This window comes from Dermacentor silvarum, chromosome 3 (assembly GCF_013339745.2).
Source record: "Dermacentor silvarum isolate Dsil-2018 chromosome 3, BIME_Dsil_1.4, whole genome shotgun sequence".
Taxonomy (NCBI): domain Eukaryota; kingdom Metazoa; phylum Arthropoda; class Arachnida; order Ixodida; family Ixodidae; genus Dermacentor; species Dermacentor silvarum.
Window position 1 is genome coordinate 17,611,631 of NC_051156.1, and position 21,941 is coordinate 17,633,571.

At 49.1% G+C, this 21,941-nt stretch overlaps 2 protein-coding genes and 1 pseudogene across 2 annotated transcripts in view; 2 read left to right on the top strand and 1 right to left on the bottom strand.

Annotated features, from left to right (window-relative positions):
- The window catches only part of LOC119445354 (inversin), a 369,285-nt gene that overhangs the window by 248,620 nt on the left and 98,724 nt on the right, over positions 1-21,941 (top strand). The gene's annotated exons all lie outside the window — the stretch shown is intronic.
- LOC119445355 (uncharacterized) lies at positions 12,306-15,474 on the top strand. The gene is made up of 3 exons (XM_037709664.2): positions 12,306-12,523; positions 13,706-14,338; positions 14,627-15,474. Exons 1-3 carry the CDS (start codon positions 12,436-12,438, stop codon positions 15,472-15,474), a joined length of 1,569 nt encoding a protein of 522 aa, XP_037565592.2. The 5' UTR covers positions 12,306-12,435.
- Positions 15,472-18,406, bottom strand: LOC119445357 (uncharacterized; annotated as a pseudogene).

Consider the following 21,941-nt stretch of genomic DNA (forward strand, 5'->3'; position numbering starts at 1 on the left):
GCTCAGCAATTTCTCCGAGAGCCCACGGTGTCGGATAGGTGTCCACATCCACATGCGGTCGCCTGATGAGTACTGGACGTTCCGTCGGGTGCGGTTGTAACGGCAGGCGTCGGTATTCTGCTGGGTGCGGATGCGATGCCGAGCAAGCTGGCGAGTTTCCTCTGCTGTTGCGTCCCGAATCGGCCGGGTGCATTCTTTGAGTGCTTCCCCCGATGCCACCCCTTTCATCAGCGTCGTCCAGACGGCGACATTGCCTGACAGCAGCAGTGACGCCATGACAAAGAAGCGCACTTAGAAGCGACCGACCACAACCGCCACCCTTCGTTAGACGCGGGGATTAGTGCAAAGGCCATTCTCCCGACCCTGGCAAGATGACCGTCGGAGGGCAAGAAACAGGTCACCGACTTTCGTGGAAGGAGTGTCAACCCCCTGTTTCCTGATTGCCTCGTCCTTGCTTCGAAGGTGCAACATTAGAGGCGGAGTTTAGCGAACACTGATTGGCCGCATCAAGGTCATCTGATTCCCTAGTCGGGTCAACTAGGGAACACCGATGTTTTATAAGGAGACACCTTGCGTGCAGTGGTTTGTCCTGACGTGTTCTGATATGTGCTCAGACATGTAGTGAGCTGAGACTTTCGAAGTGCTCCCCCATAGAGTGGGCTTCCATATTTGGAGCCACTGTAAATATGTAGAATAAGCCATTTTTTCTATCGCTCTTACTCCCGGACGTACTCATCCCACTGCCTGAAGGATCACCGGCCTAAACGCTACCCGTTCCCAACAAACTGGTAGCAGCGGCGGGATTAGTCTGCGACACGCAACACTGCTTTCTCGACGAACTCTTCGGTGGTGTCATTCCTTGTGCTTCCGTGGTCTACCGGGAGCATGGCGTCTAGGGGGGTTGTAACGCGACGTCCATAAACGAGCTCGAATGGTGTAAACTCGGTGGTCTACTGCACAGCGGTATTGTAAGCAAACATCACGTATGGCAAAATTTCATCCCATGTTTTGCGTTCCACATCAATGTACATGGATAGCATGTTGGCCAATGTTCTGTTCGGGCGCTCTGTTAAGCCGTTAGTCTGGGGATGATAGGCTGTCTTCCTTCGGTGGTCGGTGTGCGTCGTGTGCTACTTGTGCGTCTTGTGCGGTGTGCGACTTGTTGCAACAATGCCGCTGTAAACGTTGCACCGCGGTGAGTAATGAGCTCAGCGGGTGCACCATGGGCGCCGACTACGGGGGGAGGGGGGGGGGGGGGCTCCTGGGTTCGAGCCCCTCCGGAATTTTCCCGGGAGGGCTGATCCCCCCCCTGCCCCCCCCCCCGCTTCTAAAATGTCATTACCGGAGTTCTGTTACCCACATAATTTGAGGATTCTCTTGCGTTGCCTCCACATGTTCACTTTTGTTGTGGCTAAAAGCTTACGGCACCACTGTTGGCGCGGACGTGCAAGGCTTTTAATTTATATTTTCGCTTTATTTCGGCAAATCCTGACGATAGGAGGACAAGCGCATTAGAAGCACCAGCAGCGGCTACCTCATCCGTGTTTCCTTACTTTAACATTTTTTTAAATTTCCGCTGAGAACGCCACGCACAGACACGATATATTTAAATATATACAAAGGACAAAGTTTATTATATGCTTTAAAGAGGAGGAGGTAGCCAACTAAATGGATAGCCTACACCTAGAGAATGAATATGTTGGTATGTTCAGCTCACTTCAAATTACTTTGCGTGCTTTTTTGACCCTGAAAAAAACCTGCAGATTTCAGTGACCCCTTCGGCAGAGTCTTCTATCAACGGCGTGTGAAAAGCACGTGAGTAATATGTGTCTCAATGTTGATTCTCTTTCCAGTAGGCAATGCTAACGACTGGCGACAAAATAAAAGAAAAGAAAGCTCTTCTAATTATTTACAACATTTACGCATTCGGGATGGAAACATCGCATCTTACATGCAGAGGCCATAAATATGGGGTATTTCAGCAAGCACATGTAAAGAAATTTTTACACGTTGCCTGTGGCAGATAGCACAATTCTAGTTCATGAGCTGGTCTACTCGAAGAGGTGGACATTACTTGCACAAAAAATTGATAACTAAAAAAATCACCAATTAGGTTTTTAACATAGTAACATATGGCCCGCGTTGCAATTTACAAATCCTAGCCGTGGAATTCGCAAGGTGGATGCACTAGGAACTAATTCTCAAGATGGCACCAGTTTCGAGATACTAATTCCCGAACATTGCGGAGAAATGCAATGGCGTTCCAGTTACTTTTGCGCTTACCCGCCGTGGTTGTTTAGTGGCTATGGTGTTGGACTGCAAGGCATGAGGTCGCGGGATCAAATAACGCCACGGTGGCTGCATTTCGGTGGGGCGAAATGCTAGAACACCCGTATACTTAGATTTAGGTGCACGTTAAAGAACCCCAGGTGGTCTAAATTATTCCAGAGTACTCCACTAGGCGTGCCTAATAATCAGATCGTGGTTTCGGCACGTAAAATCCCATAATTTGTTCTTTTCATACTTTTGTGCTTTGATGCATAAAACGACGTTTTGTTGAGGTAGTGACTGGCTCGCCAATGTATTTCTCCGCAAAGTTAGATGATTAATATCTCGACACTGGTGTCAGCGTGAGATTTAGTTCAAAGTGGATCCGCACTTCACGGCAACAATTTGTAAATTGCAACATGAGCCATAAGGTTGGTCAACATGGGCCATAAGGCATAAGGCCATGGGCCATAAGCTAAAAACTTTATTGGTTAATTTTGTGAATTAGTCGATTATGCATTTCAATTTTTCGTGCAAGTAATGCCCGCCTCTTCGAGTACACGAGCTCATGAACTAGAATTGTACTATCTGCCACAGGGCACCTTTAAAAATTTTGGAAACTGTTCGCTGAAACAACCTGTATATAGAATCAGTAACCGATGATGCCAAGCTAGATTCACTCAAAATCAGAATAAATAGAAGTCTAGAAGTCATGCGCAGAAGCGTTTATACTCGGACTCAAAGTACTAAAAAATAAAAAAAGAGTGCACTTTGGCCGGGTAGGCGAAGCAGTATTAGTGATAGCGAAGTAGAGGACAATTACACGAAGGAAGATTCTTGCCGTGTAAATCCGTGTAAGGATCGCACCCGTGTAAGGGCCGCACCCATAACTTGACAGCCGATATTTAAAAAAAAGGCATCCTACCGAGAAGCAATCGCGTTCCATGCGCTGATTTTGATCGGGCTCAACAGCGAATTGTCGCGCGCAGCGTACTTTCGTGCGTCGCTACTGGATGTTGAGAGGAGGCGATCGCGGAGGTTTACGGCCGATTTGATACTTGTAGTTGGAAAAATGAGGTCAAATGGCCTGGTCCCATGAAAGGCTCGTCAAAATTGTGACAGAAAAGTGTGGCCCTTACACGAGTCTATATGTTAGTTATAGTGGCCACATAAATTGTAGTAAACATTCACCTAAAAGTAAAATAGTAAGCATAGTGGACATAGTAAGCACGGACCATGTAAACCTGTAAATACCTCACTGGATGACCTTGAACACTCGCTTTCACAACGCAAGCATTGTGAAGAACGCCGGCAGCGGAGGCGAACGGTTCGTACAGCCACGCGATTCACCGCAACTCTGAAAATTAGAGTCGTCATCATTATCTGCCTATTTTTATGTCCACTACTGACGGCCTCTGTGAGTGATCTGCGATGACCTCTGTCTCTTAACTCTGCAACACTAGGGGCGCAGAAAGACAGCCCGGCAAGGAAGACAGCATGCATGAAGTTAGCAGCCATCCCTGGTAGCCCTTTATCACTGCACCCACCAATGATTAGCAACAATTAGATATGGCACGCGGGTCAGCCGCGCAGTCATTCACAGTATACGCCAGGGCTATAGAGGAGAAGACGCGCGCTCTCCTTCCCATTCGCGTTTGATTACGTGGCCTACAACTAACCCGAATATTGAGCGCGTGGGAAATAATGCCATCAAGCCGCCATCCTTTTCGGCTCAATGTTACGTGCTTTTTCCCGCACCCAGAGGGTATGGGTCGCTCATGTATATGGCATTTGGATTTAATGCGGAACATCACGGCGACGACAACCGCGTCAGTTTGCCTGAAGTGTCGATATAATCGCATTCGCCATAAAGCTAGAAATAGAAAATTGTTAGCAGAGGGTATATATATATATATATATATATATATATATATATATATATATGGGTAGGTTTCGGAAAGCTGGTCGGGCCCCAGCCCCCCCCCCCCTCCCCTGGAAAAATGAGAACTTTCCGCCTATGGGGTGCACCTTGACGAAGCATGATGTTGTGGACGAAGAGAGAGAGAGAAAAAAAAGGTAAAGGAAAGACAGGGAGGTTAACCAGAGGTTGTCTCCGGTTGGCTACCCTGTACCGGGGGAGGGGTAAAGAGATGCGAAAGGAGAGGGAGAGAAAAATAAGTAAAAATAAAGCATAAAAAAAGGAAGGAAAGAAAGAAAAGAAAATCACACACGCACACACAACAGAACTGTTTCTGCGGGCACTGTCACGTAGTCTGCGAAGGCGTTCTCGTGTTGCTTAGTGTGAACGTTCCTTCCTACGTAACACAGTGCAGAGTCACAATTTGTCACTGAGTCCGGTGTCTCTCAAGTACCGCAGCAGTGCCTTCAGGGCGGCTTGCGCCGTTGTTTGTGTAGGCCAGTTTCCAAGGATGTTATTTTCTGTTATTGGGCGTTTGTCCAGTTGATCTATTGTCGCTGAGAGAACTGCTCTCTGTGGGTTGAAATGAGGGCACTCACAAAGGAGGTGTGCGATTGTTTCATTACACCCGCAGGATTTACAAAGTGGGCTATTGGCCATTCCGATAAGAAAGGAGTACGCAGTAGACGAAGAAGCTGGCGACTTCAGCAGCAGTTCCCCGCGGCACAGCTTTTGTCTCCGCATAGCGAGTTAAATAATCAGTTACCACGATTATCCGCTTGTTTTGCAAGGAAGACGTGGGAAACGGACCAAGAAGGTCCATTCCCATTTGCTGGAACGGCACCGGAGGTGAATCCAAAGGCTGAAGGAGGCTGGCAGGCTTGACGGGTGGGACTTTATGCCTCTGACAGTCAGACACGTTTGCACATAGCGCTAAACCGACGAAAATAGGTATGGCCAATAGTATTGTTGCCGTATGCGCGCTGATGTCCTCGCGGAGACTAAGTGGCCGGCACAGGGATCGTCGTGACACGCCTGTAAAACTTCCTCGCGCAGCGCCGTCGGAACGACGAGAAGGAACGTTTCTTGCCTGTCCTCGAAATTTTTCTTGTATAGGACATCGTCCCGCAGGCAGTACGATGTCAATTCTCGTGAAAGTGGGCGTGGGACAACAACGTCGGCTCCCTCGATATATCGGATGACTGGAAGTAGTTCAGAGTTTGCACGTTGATAGTGAGCCATGCGCACCACGTCGACGACACCAAGAAATGGCAAATCTAGCTCCAAGTCGGAGGATGTCAAGGGAATGGATAACGTGACAAGCAGTCAGCGTCGCTATGCTTATGGCCAGATCTGTAGACAACAGTTATGTCGTATTCCTGGAGGCGGAGGCTCCAATGAGTGAGGCGACCTGACGGGTCTCGTAGATTGGCAAGCCAGCAGAGCGAATGGTGGTCACTGGTCGCTTGAAATGGCCGGCCGTATAAGCAAGGTCGGAACTTGCTGATGGCCCACACAACTGCTAAACATTATTTTTCGGTGGTTGAATAATTAGCTTCTGTATTTGGAAGACTACGGTTCGCGAACGCAATTACATGTTCTGCGCCGTCTTGCCATTGAACCAGAATGGCCCCGAGTCCTACGTTGCTTGCGTCTGTGTGAATTTCAGTTGCCGCGGTGTCATCAAAATGCGCCAGCACTGGAGCGGATTGAAGGCGTTTGCGCAATTCGGTGAAGGCCTGCTCTTGGTCTTCCGTCCACGTGAACGGAAGACCAAGAGCAGGCCTTCCTGGAGAAGCCTTCAACCTGGAGGCTTCTCCTGGCGAATCCTGGAGAAGCCTTCAACGAAACGATGGTAGTAAGCGCAGAGGCCCAGGAATCGCTGAAGAGCCTTCTTGTCTTTAGGGTGAGGAAACTCGGCAACGGCAGCGCGCTTTTCTGGGTCTGGTCGTACTCCTTGGGAGCTGAACACGTGGCCTAAATACTTGAGTTCCTGGAAGCCAAAGTAACATATTTCAGGCTTGATGGTGAGGTTTGCCTTGCGTATTGCGGTAAGGACACTTCGTAGCCGGGTGAGATGTTCATCTAACGTGCCGGAAAACACAACAACGTCGTCGAAGTACACTAGACACGTCTACCACTTTAGTCCGACGAGTAGTGTCCATCATTCGTTGAAACGTAGCAGGAGCGGAACAGAGACCGAATGCAGGGCTTTAAATTCGTATAGCCCGTCGGGAGTCACGAAGGCGGTTTTTCAAGGTCACGCTCGTCCACTTCGATTTGTCAGTATCCTGACTTTAGGTCTAGCCAAGTAAAGCACTCAGCACGACGCAGACGGTCCAAAGTGTCATGGATCCGTGGCAGGGGGTAAACGTCGTGTTTGGTGACTCGGTTAAGCCGTCTGTAGTCAACACAAAAGCGGAGTGTGTTGTCTTTCTTTTTTACTAGTAAGACAGGCGACGCCCACGGACTTTTCGACGGCTGGATGACGTCATCATTTAGCATCTCTTGAACTTGACGCTTAATCGCCTCCCGCTCCTAGGTAACACGCGGTACGGGTGCTGGCGAACAGGCCGCGCCGACTCCTCTGCAATTATCCGGTGTTGCGTAATGGAAGTGCGCTGGACTTTATAGATTCTGTGGAAAAACAGCCAGAGAATTATGTCACTAGGCCCAGCAGCTGATCCTTCTGTACATCTGCTAAGTCAGCATTAATGTGGACGCGGGTAGTCAGGCTGGCGTGAGTTGTTGCATCCAGTGAAGTCACTTGTAACGCGCCGACGTCGGAGAAGTCAGCAATGTCGTTCAGAAAGGCTACAGCTGTACCTTGAGGGACGTGCTATTACTTATGGCTGAAGTTTGTCAACAAAACTTGCGAGCACTTATTCTGTATTCGAACAAGGCCCAGGGCGATGCAGATGTGTCTTTCGAGCAACAGCGGGATATTTGCCTCGGTATTACCCTCATAGTCGTCGAATGCGTCGCAGGTTACGAGGGTCAATACGCTGCTCCTTGGCGGCACCGTGGTGTTCTCGTCGACAATCCTCAAGGCGTTGACATAAGTGTCGTCAGTGCTGCTTCCTGTTAAGACCTGTGCCGTCGAAAACGTTACCAGCGACTTTTGTAAGCTAACCACAGCTCCATTAGCCTGTAGAAAGTCCATTCCCAAAATTAGGTCCCTCGAACAGTTTGGGAGGATAACGAAATCTCCGAGGTGCGTAAACCCACCAATGCTCACTCGCACGGTGCATCTTCATACCGGGGTTAGCAGATGGCCTGCTGCATATGTCCTCGACCCTGTCCACTCGGTAGAAACTTTCTTCGGCTTGCAGGCAAGGTCCATGCTCATAACTGAGGTGTCCTCTCTAGTGTCGCTTAATGCCGTTATTTCGTCGCCGTCTACGGTGACAGGAATGTTCGACGTTACTACTTCTCGCACGGAGTTCGACTGCGTCTGTACGTCTGCGTCGTTCTGTATTCGTCGTTGTCGTCGTAGTGGAGGATCTTGCGCACAGTCGACATCAGCGGCCTCACCTCCATATGTCGCTGAACTCAGTTTTCCCGACCCTCCGGGCTAGGCGAGCGGCGTCTGAGATCGCCGTGAGAGAAGGCTTGGCTTGGTGATGGTGACCTGTAACAAGCAGAAGACGACGAACGGGGCTCGTGCCATCGTTAATCACCATTGGGACTATTCACGACTAAACTCTCTATTTCCGGCCGCCGCTTACCAGGTCCTGGACGAGGTGCATTTGGCGAGAATCCATGGAGCCCCACATGACGATAAGGGCACATTCTGTAGATGTGGCCGGCTTCGCCACAATGATAAAGGGGCTTGTAGTCTGCGGTGCGCCAGACGTCGCTCTTCCTAGTTCTTACTTCGGCGACCTGCGGTGGGCTGCGAGGCCTGAAGCTTACGTCCATTTGCTGAGCGAGGTGTACCATGCTATAGGCACTTGAGGGTGGTGGACAGCGTACTGCTTCAGCGTAATTCCTTTCAACACGCGGTCCCTGCTGTGGTGCCTCGTACTGTCCAGGAACATGGACGTCCTGTCGGACCTCGGCGCGCACCATTTCCGCAATGGAAAGTTGTCCCACAGAGGCAGCGGTCGTCTCCATCTTGTGCAGTTCCTCCATGATGACAGCACTGATGAGTTCTCGCAAGGCGCCGATGTCGTTCCCGAGGGTAACGGCATAGAGCTCCCTGGAAATCACGGCGTCGCGGTTGTATTGCCGGGCCCGCTGTTGGAGGGCCTTTTCCATGGTAGTAGCTTCGTCGTAGAACTCTGCAAGTGTCGTCGGCGGATTTCGAATGAGGCCAGCAAAGATTTCCTCTTTGACGCCGCGCATTAGGTGGCGCATCTTCTTTGCTTCAGTCATAGAAGAGTCCGCACGTCTGAAGAGCCGATTCATGTCTTCTACGTACGCAGTCACTCGGTCATTCGGGCCTTGAATTCTCGCCTCCATTGCTAACTCCACCCTCTCCTTCCTGTCCGCCATGGCGAAGGCATTGAGGAACTGCCGACGAAATTCTTCCCATGACGTCAGTGTCGCCTCGTGGTTCTCAAACCATGTTTTGGCGGAATCTTCAAGAGCAAAGTACACGTAGCGTAGCTTACGCTTGTGCCGGTCCAGTCGTTGAGGTTGGCGACCCGGTCAAAATGGTCAAGCCAGTCGTCGGCGTCCTCTCAAGCACTCCCGTGGAACGGATTCGGCATCCGGGTTTGATTGACGACCACGTGCGATGCTGCAGTAGCGGCAGGAGGTGGTTGGTTCGTCATCCTACTTCGTTGGGGTAGCAGACCGTGCTGTGGCTGGAGACCCTGGAGACGTCGGCTGGTACGTACGTGCACAGGGGTAAGGTCGGCCGAACTACTCGCCGGGCTTAGGTCTGGGGTACGCTCCGGAGATCTCAACATCGACCGTACCCAGCACCTCCACCAGTAATGTCACCCAGCTAGTACAGCTAGAATAGTTGACCAGCAACAGATAGACAGAAAAACACGTCAGCCTTTAGGAATGGATGGACCTCGGAGAGCGCGCGCGCAGCCACGAAGTTCGTCGTCCTCGCCTCAAGGGGCCAGTGCCAACTTATTTCGCGTCAATATTACTATACTAGAATGTCCTGCGTACTGTCCGCGTACTGTCATGTCCGTTTGTTGGGCAACAAACGAACATGATTTGCCAGGATCCGTTAACATTACCCAGCATCTTAGGTCCAATGCCCGGCCCTTCAAAACAGAGGCAGGTTTTGCACTTATTGTTCAAATGCCTGTCAGAAATTGGTTTAATCGAAAAGCTTTAAAGATTCACGATTTCATATAGAAAAGCTAAATTTACCCGCCATCTCACCTGTAAAGAATAGTATCAGGTCCACTTGCGCATTTCATATTTATTTTTATTCTCTTTTACAGCGAAGCTGTTAAGGGCTCACTCTTCGATGGTCGCATCCGACAATAGGGGAAAAACTCTCATTGGCCGTATGCTGCATGGGCGAGTGAAAGCGCGCGTGGGCGAGGTACGCGCGCTTTCACGGGGAGCGAATGCACGGCGGAGAGCGAACACGACTTCCCAGTGGAAGGGAAGCGGTTGGCGAGGATGGCATCAAGATACCCTGGACTGTGCGTGTGCGTGCCCGCTCTCCCACTGCGGCGCATGCGCGCAGCCCTGCCGGCCTCTGCCGCCAACTCTCTCTGGGCGCCGGGCGGTGGCGCGCACCGTTTCTTGAAAGCGATCTACAACACGGCTCCTACCTTTGTATGCGCTGTGCATTCGCCGCTCAGTTTCCGTTGAAGCGATAAAATCACCCGCTGCTGCTGGGGCGCTTGCTCACGCCAGCGTTTTGACAGCGGTTGCGTGCGGTAACCCAAGCAACGCGCAGAACTGTTGTTGACGGCCGCGGCGTTTTGCCCGCGTTCCCACCAAACGCGCGCGGCGTTGGTGACGTGTTTATGAAGAACGTGCCAACCTTTGCCGTACACCCTATGGCGGTGTACCGTAGCGACCATAAGGCCATGGTCCCTGTGGTCACTAAATGAAAACCACCGGATCACATACATTTCTCATTCTTTAAGAGTTCAAATAACCAATTACACCATCACATCTTAATAGTCATAATTGGAAATACATAATTCCCACCATAGTACAGCTTCGCTGGTCTCCCATATCCACCCCAGTGGACGGGCTGACAGTTTTATTCCCCACTCTGGAATCTTTTAATCCCATTCCCCATTCCTATACAGAGTAGCATGCCAGCGGTTGTATGCGCGCCGGCAAAAATCTGTTCGTCTAACAAAGAGTCTCTCTCTCTCTCCGCTTGAAATGGTGCGATAATGAGCGCCACCACGCCGACAAACGTACGCAGACTAGATGGATGTGGGTGAAAGTGGCAGCGGTGGCCGCGGCGGTAGCAAAATAAATGTGAACAACTTGGACATGCGCGGAAAAGACTTTGCGGTCGCTTTGGCCTTTCCTCCCGCTTGCCGCTTCCCAACTGTGAACGTAGCCGAAGAGGCGCGGTGGCTGCCGCGTCGGTGACGCGGCAGGCGCAGAGAAAATGGAGGAGGAATTGGGGCAGTAACAAAATTGTGATATCTTTTTTCATTGCCGAGTGAGAGATTCGTAAACTGTAAACTCTCGAGTTTTGTTTTCTCAAACAATGCAATTTTAAGCAATTCTTGTAAAAACATTGACGGCCTAAATACAAGACCTGCTTCCTATATTCACTAGTTTGAACTTTTGCTTTTGAAAGCAAGAATAGCTCATTTTAATCGGTGTGGTGGTTACCGAAAAAAAATGTGGTTGATCCCTCTTATATAGGAATCGGTATAGAACACGAAAGTGAAACGTGTCTTCACAGAAGTAGTGTAATGTTTATTGCACATTGATATGTAATGTCTATTGGTGTTTTGTGGCTAAAGCGCCCTTAGGCGTTGATGCACCCACGCTGACGCCTGGTGGCACGTCTCCTCCATCACGACTACCAACGTCGATGACCATGAGCAACCGTCGTGCATATGGAAGCTGCACTACGCTGCACACGCTAGCACAACGCGAAAGACGAAGCACGTAACTGACACACTAATACAACGCGCAAGACAAAGCACGTAACTGAATCGTCACCGAGTCAAATCAGCGCGTACAGCGCGTCGTAATTGCAGCCTCCGCGATCAACTTCAGAAACATTTTCAGAGCTAATTGCGGAGGCCACGCTCCGCTGTGCTGAGTACGGTGAACGCCACCTAGGTGGCGTTGGTAGTGCTTCTTGATGCCAGCGTCCCTTCGAATGCTGGCATCGAGGCGTCGTAGTGCTGAGACCACCGAAGCGTTCACTGTCGGTGCGCGTTAGTGTCATAATGCAGTACTTCTCTTTTCTGCTCGTAGGCGGCGGCACCGCCCCGAGCAAGAGCGCGGGTACACGGAGGAGTGTTAGATATATAAGGCGCGTCTGTGTAGCTCTCTGCAAATGCGTTTGTGGCGCAATGGGTTAAACGCTCGGCGATCTATCGTCGCGGACCGAGAGGTCGTGGGTTCGATTTCCAAATTTTCCATGTTTGTGGAACTTTTTCTTCTGGTTTCTTTCTTTGTATTATGTTCGTGTACATTGTAAGCTGACGTATTTCCGTGACGGAAATACGTCAGTGAAGTCTTGGTGGACCCCGGCATAAAACACTTTCGTGCTAAAAAAATGGCTGAGGGTTAATGGGCTCGATATACTCCGACGTAACGTCGACGCGCGCGCGCGCTGGGCACAGCGACGCTACGCTAGCAAAACGCGAGCACTCTATAGTCTGACGCGAGGCGCGACTGACGCGGCCAGCGTCCGTCGGCGTGGCCCGGCGGCAGCCGGCGCGAAATGCAGCACGTTACCAAGACTGCACCGCGTCAGCGTTTCTTTCCGCGCGGCGCTCGCTTTCCGCGCGGCGCTCGCTTTCCGCGCGGCGCTCTGCTCTACTGAGCATGCGCTGTTTTGGCTGCGGCCGCTACGTCGGGCCGCGTCGCGTTGGGCTATAGACTATTTTACGTAAGGCAGCTGGGCGCCGCCATACTCACATTACTAGCGCCGCCTAGCGGCTCTCGCCAGAAACGCCAATGCCGCGCTATGCTGGGCTGTTAAGTGCGTCGGCAGCGCCTTTCGGCAACGTGTTCGTACGAGGTGTTTCGACGATTGTGTCTGTGAACTCGTGCGGAATTGTTGTTAGCATATTGCAGACGCATCTTTCTGCTCGCCAAATCTTCATCGATGGTAGGAAATGGCCACAGTGGCTAGAACGAACAGCAGCACGCAGCCAGGAGCCAGCGGGCCCCGCACATTGTCGGCTGGGGATACGATCGACATCGGTAAGTGTCTGCGCTCAACTCGCAATGTTTTGCTCGCAAATTTAGCGTAGAATAAACAATGCATGCTGTGTTGCATCGTTTGGAGAATCTGTGATCGCTCAGCGAGCAATTACGTACAGGATCATCTATTAGTTGTACAGTGCACGGAGTGTTCGTAGCAGCGTCGCACGTTTGTGGCGGCGCGGACACCGCGTCTTCCCGTTCGCTCGCTGTCCTTTTATCGGCAACATCTTATCGCATGGCTGGTCTGCAACCAAGCTGCGTAGGATGGCTTTGCGGCGGTGTCCTGCCGAAATCTTTTCTCGCTGTTGCGAGTGCTTTCTGGTCAGACATGCGGAACGGCTCAGTTTCTACTGATCCGCGATCGCGGAAAGCCGTCTAGCCGTGCTAATAAACAGCCCGCATCGCTGGCGTGCTACGAAGCCCTATCTCGCGTAATAAATGGAAACGATGTGGGAACGATGCAATATGTGCCGTCTCATGAAAAGGAACACTCCGCGGCAGCCCAGTAGCTATGACGTTGCACTGTTGGGCGTGAGGTGGAGGGTTCAATGCCGGCCGCGGCGTCCACATTCCGATGGGGGCGGAATGCAAAAACGCTCGTGTGCCGTGCGTTGTGTGTAGAAGCCCAGCTGGTCAAAATAATATGGAGTCCCTTACTACGGACAGCAGTTAATGTTTTTAGCAAAGGGAATGTAGGGATGTTGCAGTCTGAGCCACGGGCATGTTTATCGCGTCCAGTTGCATCTCACAGTTTAACGCATGGGAGATCGATGATCTCTGTTCTCCCATCGCGTGTTCCCATTGTATTTGATAACCTGCCGTGGTGGCGTTGCGCTACTAAGCTTGAGGGCGCGGGATCGAATCGCGGCCGCATTTTGATGGGGGTGAAATGCTAAGACGCCCGTGTACTGTGCATTGGGTGCACGTTAATGAACCCGGTCGTCAAAATTAATCCGGAGGCCCTCTCTACGGCATGCCTCATAATCAAATTGTGGTTTCGGCACGTAAAACCCCAGAATTTAATTTTTAATCGTCGTATTTGGTGTGGCAGTATATATATATATATATATATATATATATATATATATTGTGCCCAAGGAGGCTCGATTAGGCAGTCCTTACAGCATGCTTGTTTTAACCTACATATACACTCACTGCTTGATGTCACCTATTTTTCAGATGGCGTGACCTACATGCACCCAATGTGCGTCAACATCTGGGTGGACGACGTGAAGGCATGGCCAAGTGTGTCCAGTGCCCACATTGTGTGCTACCTCATAAGGAGCAAGGCATGTGACCTCAAGGAAGCAGAGGCATACAAAAGCCTAGACTCCTACAATTTTGTGCAGAGTGGCTGGGTTGGCCAGGTGCTTTGTCACAATGTTAACAAAGACGTTGTGTACCTCAAGGCGGATGTTCGACCCTCGCAGGCCATAAATCAAAAGCCTTGGACAGCATGGGCTTGTGTCAGGCACACCGGCCAGGTAATCACTGCTGGATGCTCATGTATGGCTGGGAAAGCAAGGGTTTGCAGCCATGTTGGTGCACTACTGTGGAAAGTCGATATGGCTGTCACGTCAGGAATGACCGGCACATCATGTACTGACCAAGCAGCTCAGTGGAACAGGGGAACAAAGAGGAATGTGGAACCTGTCCTGCTTGAAGATATGGACTTTAAGCTCCAAAAACAAACTGTGGACTCCGAAAATAAAGCACCAAAACCCTCAAGAAAGTTTCATCACTTCGGAAATGATGAAGAGCTGATAAACCACATCAGGAGCAAACCATTCTCAGATCTCTTCAACATTCCAGGTGAGGGCACATTTCTTTCGACAGGTGAAATGAGTGAATTTGTGTTAAATTAAATGCCTTAAAATTATAGTGGCGATTGTTTGTTAAAGCTCATTAGTATGTTTTCATGGAAATGACTCACATTGCCATTTATTTAGCTTAACAATAATGTAGATTGTGACGGTAGATTTTGGTGGCTTTCAAATACAATAGACATGATGTTTGGTTATTGTATTTAATTATAAATACAAGTGGTGTTAGCTGGCAGAATGCAGTGCAAATTAGTTGCAATTGTTTTATGTCATGCAGGTACTTTGCTTCATAGCACTATGAATGCGGCAGCTTGGGACCCATCTGCTGCTGATCTGCCAAGCCAGCCTCGCCACTCACATACAGACCCATTGGAACTTCCAGAAAGCTGTGGCCCTTGCAAATTATTTTATCAAAAATTTGTTGTGCTTTCGGATGAAGGACGGGCTTTGCTTGAGTTTTCCACTAGGGAACAGGGGTGCCCACTATGGCACATGGCCAGGCGCCTTCGCATAACTGCATCAAATGTGAAGCGGGTTCCTAAAAAGGAAAGCACTGACCCCTCGAAAGCTGTTTCTGCACTTTCAAATCCAAGCTTTACTGGCAATGCTGCCACAAAGCACGGGCTGAAGTACGAAGCCATTGCAAGAGTGGCATTCATGAGGAAAACTGGTCTGGCTGTAGCACAGTCGGGGATGGTAGTGAGTAGTACACATCCTTGGCTGTCTGCAAGCCCTGATGGCATCTGTGCTGATAATGCCCTACTTGAGATCAAGTGTCCCACAGTTTCTGATTGCAAGGTGTTAATTGAAGGGGGAAAGTACGACGTTAAGCTTGTGAATGGCGAACATGTGCTTTGCCCAGGCGGAAAAAATGGGTACTATGACCAAGTACAGTTTGGTATGTTTTGCTGCGGCAAAAGCATGTGCTATTTTTATGTGTGGTCAGCTGAAAGTGATGTAATCGTAAATGTGCCAGTTGACACACGGTACATTGAACAGAACATGAAGAGACTCGAAGCATTCTACTTTTTGCACCTGCTGCCTCACCTTGAGGACCTACATTATAAAAAGAAGCTGGCTGTGTGCAAGACATATGTTGAGATTTGTCAAATAACACATACGTAGCAAGCAAAATTTTATTTATTCATAATGTCTGCTTCATTAGAGCCCTCTAAGTATATTGAAAGAATAAACACCATTCAACCACCTGTTTTACACCTTGGCCTCATATCACTTCATAAGCTTCACAGGTACGAGACCAGTGAGGTTACAAAAACAGCATCACTGAAGTGAAGTGTCGTTTACCCTACTCACTTCTCACAGAGCGCTTAGGGCCAAAATTACAATATATATGGGATATTTACGCTCGAGTTAGTTCATTGATGAGTGGACTTTTAAGGTTGCAGAGTCCCGCACAAACAAGGACAATTTTGCTAGCATACTTTCTTGACTTGATGGGCAGTACTTGTTTGAAAATTCTGTACGTCTTGATTCGGTTGATTGCCCGCTCAACATGAATTCGCAGCGAAGCGATGCGCCTAGTTTCGGTGACTTCACTTTCAGGTAGCTGATCCTTTCCTAAGAAAAGAACAAAAACAAAAAGGCAATCATGTACACGCTTCTAATTACTGTGCAGCTCTTTAAACTTATGGAGGTCATCACAAACACTATTGTGGATACCTACCTTTTGTGAATGCAGGCCTGTTCATTTTAATCCCTTGAACTTCAAGATGAGGGTCAAGCTTGAAACCGCGGTCTGCCATTATCTCGTCCCCTGGAAGGAGGTATTCTTCCACTCCACATGTCTTTACAATGTATTTGTCTGAGGCCCTGCCTCCTTACACATCTGACACGAACATTATAAATTCATTTGGTGCTATGACGGTAAGAAATTTCATTGTGTTTGCACCCTTGTATTGGCTGTAACTTTGGGATCTGGCCATCAGTTTCCGTGGCCTTTGCATTAGTGCCTCAGTGCAGTCAAATATGCATGTTGTACGACTGTACTCACTGTTTCTGAAACTCTCTGGCATGCTTGCCCGCAACCTTGAGCGGGGCAGCCATACAACAACTTCTTGCATGATCTTCACCAGGTCGTCCAGCACTCTCGAAAATGTTCTAGAAATATAAGCGACTGAGACCTCGAATCGTCTTGCTAGATCTCCACAAAGGAGGCCAAGTCTAAGCCTCATGAGGGTCAATAGCAGCTGGTCTTCGATGGTCAAGACCTTGCGGACTGTCTTGTCCTGAGTCTTCAGTGCTGACACGAGTTTGTCAAATACAGCGACAGGAATGCCAGTGTAAAAAAGAATGTCATCACTGGTCAGTGTTCGATAGGAAATAGTTTTCACGGTCATGGGATGTCTCGTGCTTGTGTATGAATGGTCAGTTGGCGGCAATTCCCATTGTGTGGAGCTATCTTTCATCACCTGCAAGGAAGTGAAAAGGCATGTCATGATTTAGAGCATGTTAACATCATAAAATCTTACCTTTGTACTTTCGCTAGTCATGATGTGCTCTGTTCTGCTTGCACAAATCTGTAACAAAATGACAGTTCTGTCGGAAACTTAAACACGCCATCTGGCAACTCAAATAATCTGCGTGCCTACTTACATCACTTTCGTGATCTGATGTTAAGCTTGCACAAACTTCATTTTCTGCAACAGTGCTGTCTGGAGTAGTTACACCATAAGTGGCAGCCTGTAAACAAAGCACAGCAGCAATCATCATTGCAGCATCACACAGGCAGTAGACATAATCATGTGGAGAGGAGCATGCTTGCACACTCACATCTGGTTTCTTATCGAATGTACATGTGACCAGTGCAGCTCCTTGAAGGGAAACCTGTAGAAGAAAGTGACAGCTAAGTTGCACTTGAAGCAACATATGAAAAAGCCTAGGTTTCCCTGACCACTCACATGTGGTTCATAAACTGTGCCTGGGCTGTCAAATATATTTTCACTGCAGTAAGCCTATGAAAGGAGAAACCATATTAATGGGTGTACTTCTTAAACAGGCACCATGTTCAAAAGCCTAGACAGACTGTGTGAGCACTTACATCTTCATTCCCCAGAACATTGCTGACTGATGTGGTTTCGGTGTGTGCTGCAACCTGTTGAAGTTAAGTTTCCTTTAAATATGACAATACAAGAAGGCAGAAGACTTCGCATGACTGCTTACTCTTTCATAATGTGTAAAGAGGAATTGAAAAGCGCTTACACTACTCAGCCTGTTAAACAAATCGCCATTCAGTGTGTCAATAAGTGGTGCAAAAGTGCTGCATGCACTTACAGCTGCTTCACTTTCAAAAGCATGAGTGAGCGCTACAGGTTCGGTGAGAGAAGTCTCCTGTTGAGGGAAGCACTACAAAAATTGGCATGGTTGTAAGGTGTCTGGTGTGCCTGTAAACTTAGGCTGTCTGCATGACTACTTACTTCTGTTTCCTGGCACGCACTAGGGCTGTCTAGAATGGTATCTTCCACCTGGTATGGGCAGGACACGCAAAAAGTGAGTATATATTCTCAGTGATAGTATGTCAAGACAGGTGAATGCCTACTCACATCTTCCAAACTGTCTAAAACCGAGGTCAACGTGGAAGCTTGTGCGTCAGAAGTGACCTGTAAGAACCACATCAAGAGCGTATGTTGCATTGACAGAACTTCAGCTAGCCTACATAGTTATAGAAACTTCATAGCCCGCGGAAGAGCTACTTGGGGCATTTCCAGTAAGTGAAGTTACTTGCAGGCAAGATTATCAACTAGCTAAGTTTGTGTTCTCAAAGACAACAGTTCGTTTAACAAATAATATCTTCCCATATTGTGGTATGTAACATACTACTGAAATGTTTGTTGTGACCAGTTTACTACATTGTTCTTATGATGGTACACACCGGCTATTTCCCAGAGTTGACTGGTTTGTTCAGAATCAGACAAATTAAACCAAAGAAAAGCCTTACACTCTGTGAAGGAACCTGGCGTGACGCTTCTGGCGCTTCATCTCGTGTGTCTTTGTTCGTTTTTCTCTGGAACGGAAATAAATCATTATGAGCCACACAATGTCATAACAATCTGTACACTTGCCTTCCGCTTAATTGGTGGTGGCGTGTTTTCGTCTCGGTTCAGGCGTCTGCGCCCAAAGATAACCTGAAATATGACGAAGCTTTTATTATAGCCGCTAAATATTCTGGGGTTTTATGTGCCAAAGCCATGATGAAATTAGGAAACACACTGCAGTAGTGACCACCGTATTATTTTTGACCACCCGAAGTTCTTTAGACTACCCAAGTCTAAGTACGCGAGTGTTTTCTGCAATTCGCCTCCATCGAAAAGTATCGAAATGTGTCTGCCGCCGATGCGAATCGACACCACGACTTCGGTCTTGGCAGCGAAACGCCATAACCGCTAGGCCACCGCAGCAAGTTTATTATGGCAGCCACAAACGGAGGCTTCGATTCAGCAGCAGCTGCTGGTAAATCGCCGCAGACGAGCGAAGCGAAGCAACGAAGTTGGAAACAGAGATATTATCAGTTCGATATCGTGTCCTCTAGCGCGAAACCTGAGCTCAAGCGTCATATTTCCGCAGCAACACTACCACACCGAATATCGAGCACGAAACGACGGCACATGTCTCTTATTCAGGTTATGCAGAAACCAAGGGGGCAGAAACAGCTACGAGCTACGGTACATGACTTTGTAGCTTTTCTACTACAGCTGTAAAGGCCCACTGCAACGTCTACAGCACTATTTACACGAAATTCGGCGCTTTAGAACTAGACAGGTAGCGGAAAACAAAGTGTTTTCTTACCTTTCGCTCGTAACCCAAGTTCAGCATCGGTCGAGGGTTTTGCTCCGTGCGTTTTCCATCCACGAAATGCGCAGAACACACACGTGAATTTCTGTTTGGCGCAAAGTCTTTCCTGTTTATCAGCGAAGTCCACTGACGACACAAGTCGACATTCGCGGGAAAGCGGTGTAGCAGAAATATGTCGCAACCACATTGCTCCTTCTTCAAGCCGTGTTTTTCGCACAAGCTATCCGCGATATTCTTTCGTTTTCGCTGGTTGTTGCCACAACCTACCACTACACAGTGCTGACCGGACGACGTAGGCGCGGTGAAAGGCATTTCTGCTGTTAACCAGTGCACACAAAAAGAAGAAAACCCATTGATACAGGCACGTATCAACCACGGTCGAGCAAATTTAACAGCCCACTGCAAGGTGGCCACTCTGGGTAAGCGGAAACGGAAACAGGAAATCGCGCGCAGCGCTCCTGGTTCGAGAGTATCGCCAAGGTAGATATACGTGGTAGCGAAGCTTCCATAGAAGCCCATACGTTCAAAACATGGTTGCTTACCGGCGGTTCATGGGGCTTAGCGCCATCTGTGTGAGGAGGGAACACTTCCGGCGGAAGAAAAAATAATTTGACGTCATATCCATCAAAAACAGAAGTGACGTCATTTTGTTCTCATAGGCGCGAAATTTGTTTTCGGAGGCCTGCCATTAGATCTGTATATTCAAATGCCCTGCCATTCGACTTCATGGGCGTTCCGAGTTTTCAGCGCGAAAAACGATGCCGGAAAAGATCAGCCGTATGGGTGTCGAAATCGCATCGCTGCACAGAACATACTTTCTTAGGAGGCCGACGAACACTTTGGGCGTAGATTGCGTAGAGTGCTCATCCTTTCGTCGGACGCCAAGCCCGTCGGCCAGCGCTGTTGCACGAAAACAACTAAAGTAAACAAGTATCTGACGGTCGCAACTCACTACTTTTGACTGCACAGGTTAAGAAACAATAAAACTACCCGCGTCACCTAATTCATACAAACGTCGACATGCAACACAACACATGTGAGGGGGGCGTATTGTAACAGGTGAACTTTACGAGCGCGCCTTTCCACGCACTCCAAGAGTTGCATGGCATTGCAAGTGATAGCGGCGTCAACGCCCGCCGCTATCGATGGGCGCTCTCACGGTGGGCCCTGAAAAAAGGTATTTATTGATAATGATCTAGTAAAATACAGTTGTATCTTTTCTCGCCATGCATATATAAAATGAATTAGGAATTTTATTTTCGTTGAATGAATCTGACTGCGTCTCGCTTTAATTTAAACACGCGTTTTTTCTTTCCCAGTGTTTATTCCCCCCAAACATAGTCGCGCTTCAATCGCTGCTCCCATAACCACCCTTGCTGATGTCGGTGACAATTGGTTCTGAACCGCTTTTCGCCCGAAGCTTCGCGACCTATGTGGATTGACCTTGGTATCGCCGCGCGCTCCGTAAAATCGTCTATAGGGCAGGCGGATTTGCGCCTGGCGTGGCCTCGCCGACGTCACGCGACGAAACGAACGCCGGCGCGCGCGCGCGTTGTGAACGTCGGAGTATAACAGAGCCCTAACTCTTGTAAACCTAGTTATCACGAGCGAAAGGTCTGTTTGCATTGGTTTTGGAAGGACTGTGCACACAGTGTTTATTAATGCCCGCTTCTGCGCTAGGTAAGCTTCTCTATAACGTGCTAATCTGGCCTCCCTTTGCTCTAATGTTTAAGCAGCCAACTTTGCCTTTTCTTGGGATTTCGCAGCCTGCCGTCTAGCTAAAGCTACTTGATGATTGGATTCAGCGTGTCGCTTGCGTGAAGCGCACACGCAGACGGCCCAGGCGGCGCGCCATCCATGGCGAGACTGAGCGACCAAGCGCCTCCGAAGCAGCCGTTAAAGCCTGTACACGGTCGAGCCGCCCAGCGCCGCAAGCCGCACCGCACGCGGGCGGTTCAGTGGCGGCGGGCGGTTGGAGCAACCGGGCACAAAATTCTATTCACGCTGGGACCGCTCGAGCGGTGCCGTACGCATGCGGCCTCTGGCTGGCAAAACAGATAACCAGTGACTGGCAACATGCAACAGCGCGGTCGCAGCGTTTGTGTGCTGGCGACCAGCAAAAGTTTGGCCCTAGCCAGGATTTTGTTATTACGTTTGTTTTCTTATTAGTTAATTTTCTGATTAGTTAGCTCGAGCGGTTCGCATGTGCCGGCATCCACTCTCCGATTTGGGGACGCGACGTCTGTTGAGAGCTGGCAACCGAGAGGCGGGGCATAGATGTTCTAAGTCGGCAACTATCGTCAACAGCAGACGACACTGGCATATTTTTGTCGACGTGGGTTCAAGCTTGCGTGTGACGGCGAAAATGCGACTCTTGCACTGTCACATTCTGTTCTGCGACTGCATGTGTTGCGTTGGCGCGGTGACCCACCTTTCGAACACTGTACAGTGATCTTACCAGCGCTTTTTTTCGTTTTCTTTTTTTTTAATTCATTGCTACCGCATAATGTTGTAACAACATACATCGCTATGTACTCGGTTGTGTGCGGCGCGATGGCGCATTTTTTGTAGATGTGCTAGCGAAAGCTTGCAAGACCGCGCGTGCACGTGAACACACTCGTTTTTAGCCAATGAACTAGGGATTTGTCGCAGCAACAGCGTAGCACGTACGCTGAAGCGCCGCAGCGTTATACAGGGTGTTCATTTTTAAGTGTTAGAGATTTTTTAGAAATCGTCTGTGGCAGGTAGCATAATTCTTATCATTGAGCTGGGTTATTCGATGA

Excerpts from the sequence above, each read along its gene's own strand:
- LOC119445355 (XM_037709664.2), top strand. The coding sequence starts at position 12,436 with ATGGCCACAGTGGCTAGAACGAACAGCAGCACGCAGCCAGGAGCCAGC. Across the intron at positions 12,524-13,705 it reads TGGGGATACGATCGACATCG|ATGGCGTGACCTACATGCAC; the intron begins GTAAGTGTCTGC and ends CCTATTTTTCAG. Across the intron at positions 14,339-14,626 it reads AGATCTCTTCAACATTCCAG|GTACTTTGCTTCATAGCACT; the intron begins GTGAGGGCACAT and ends TATGTCATGCAG.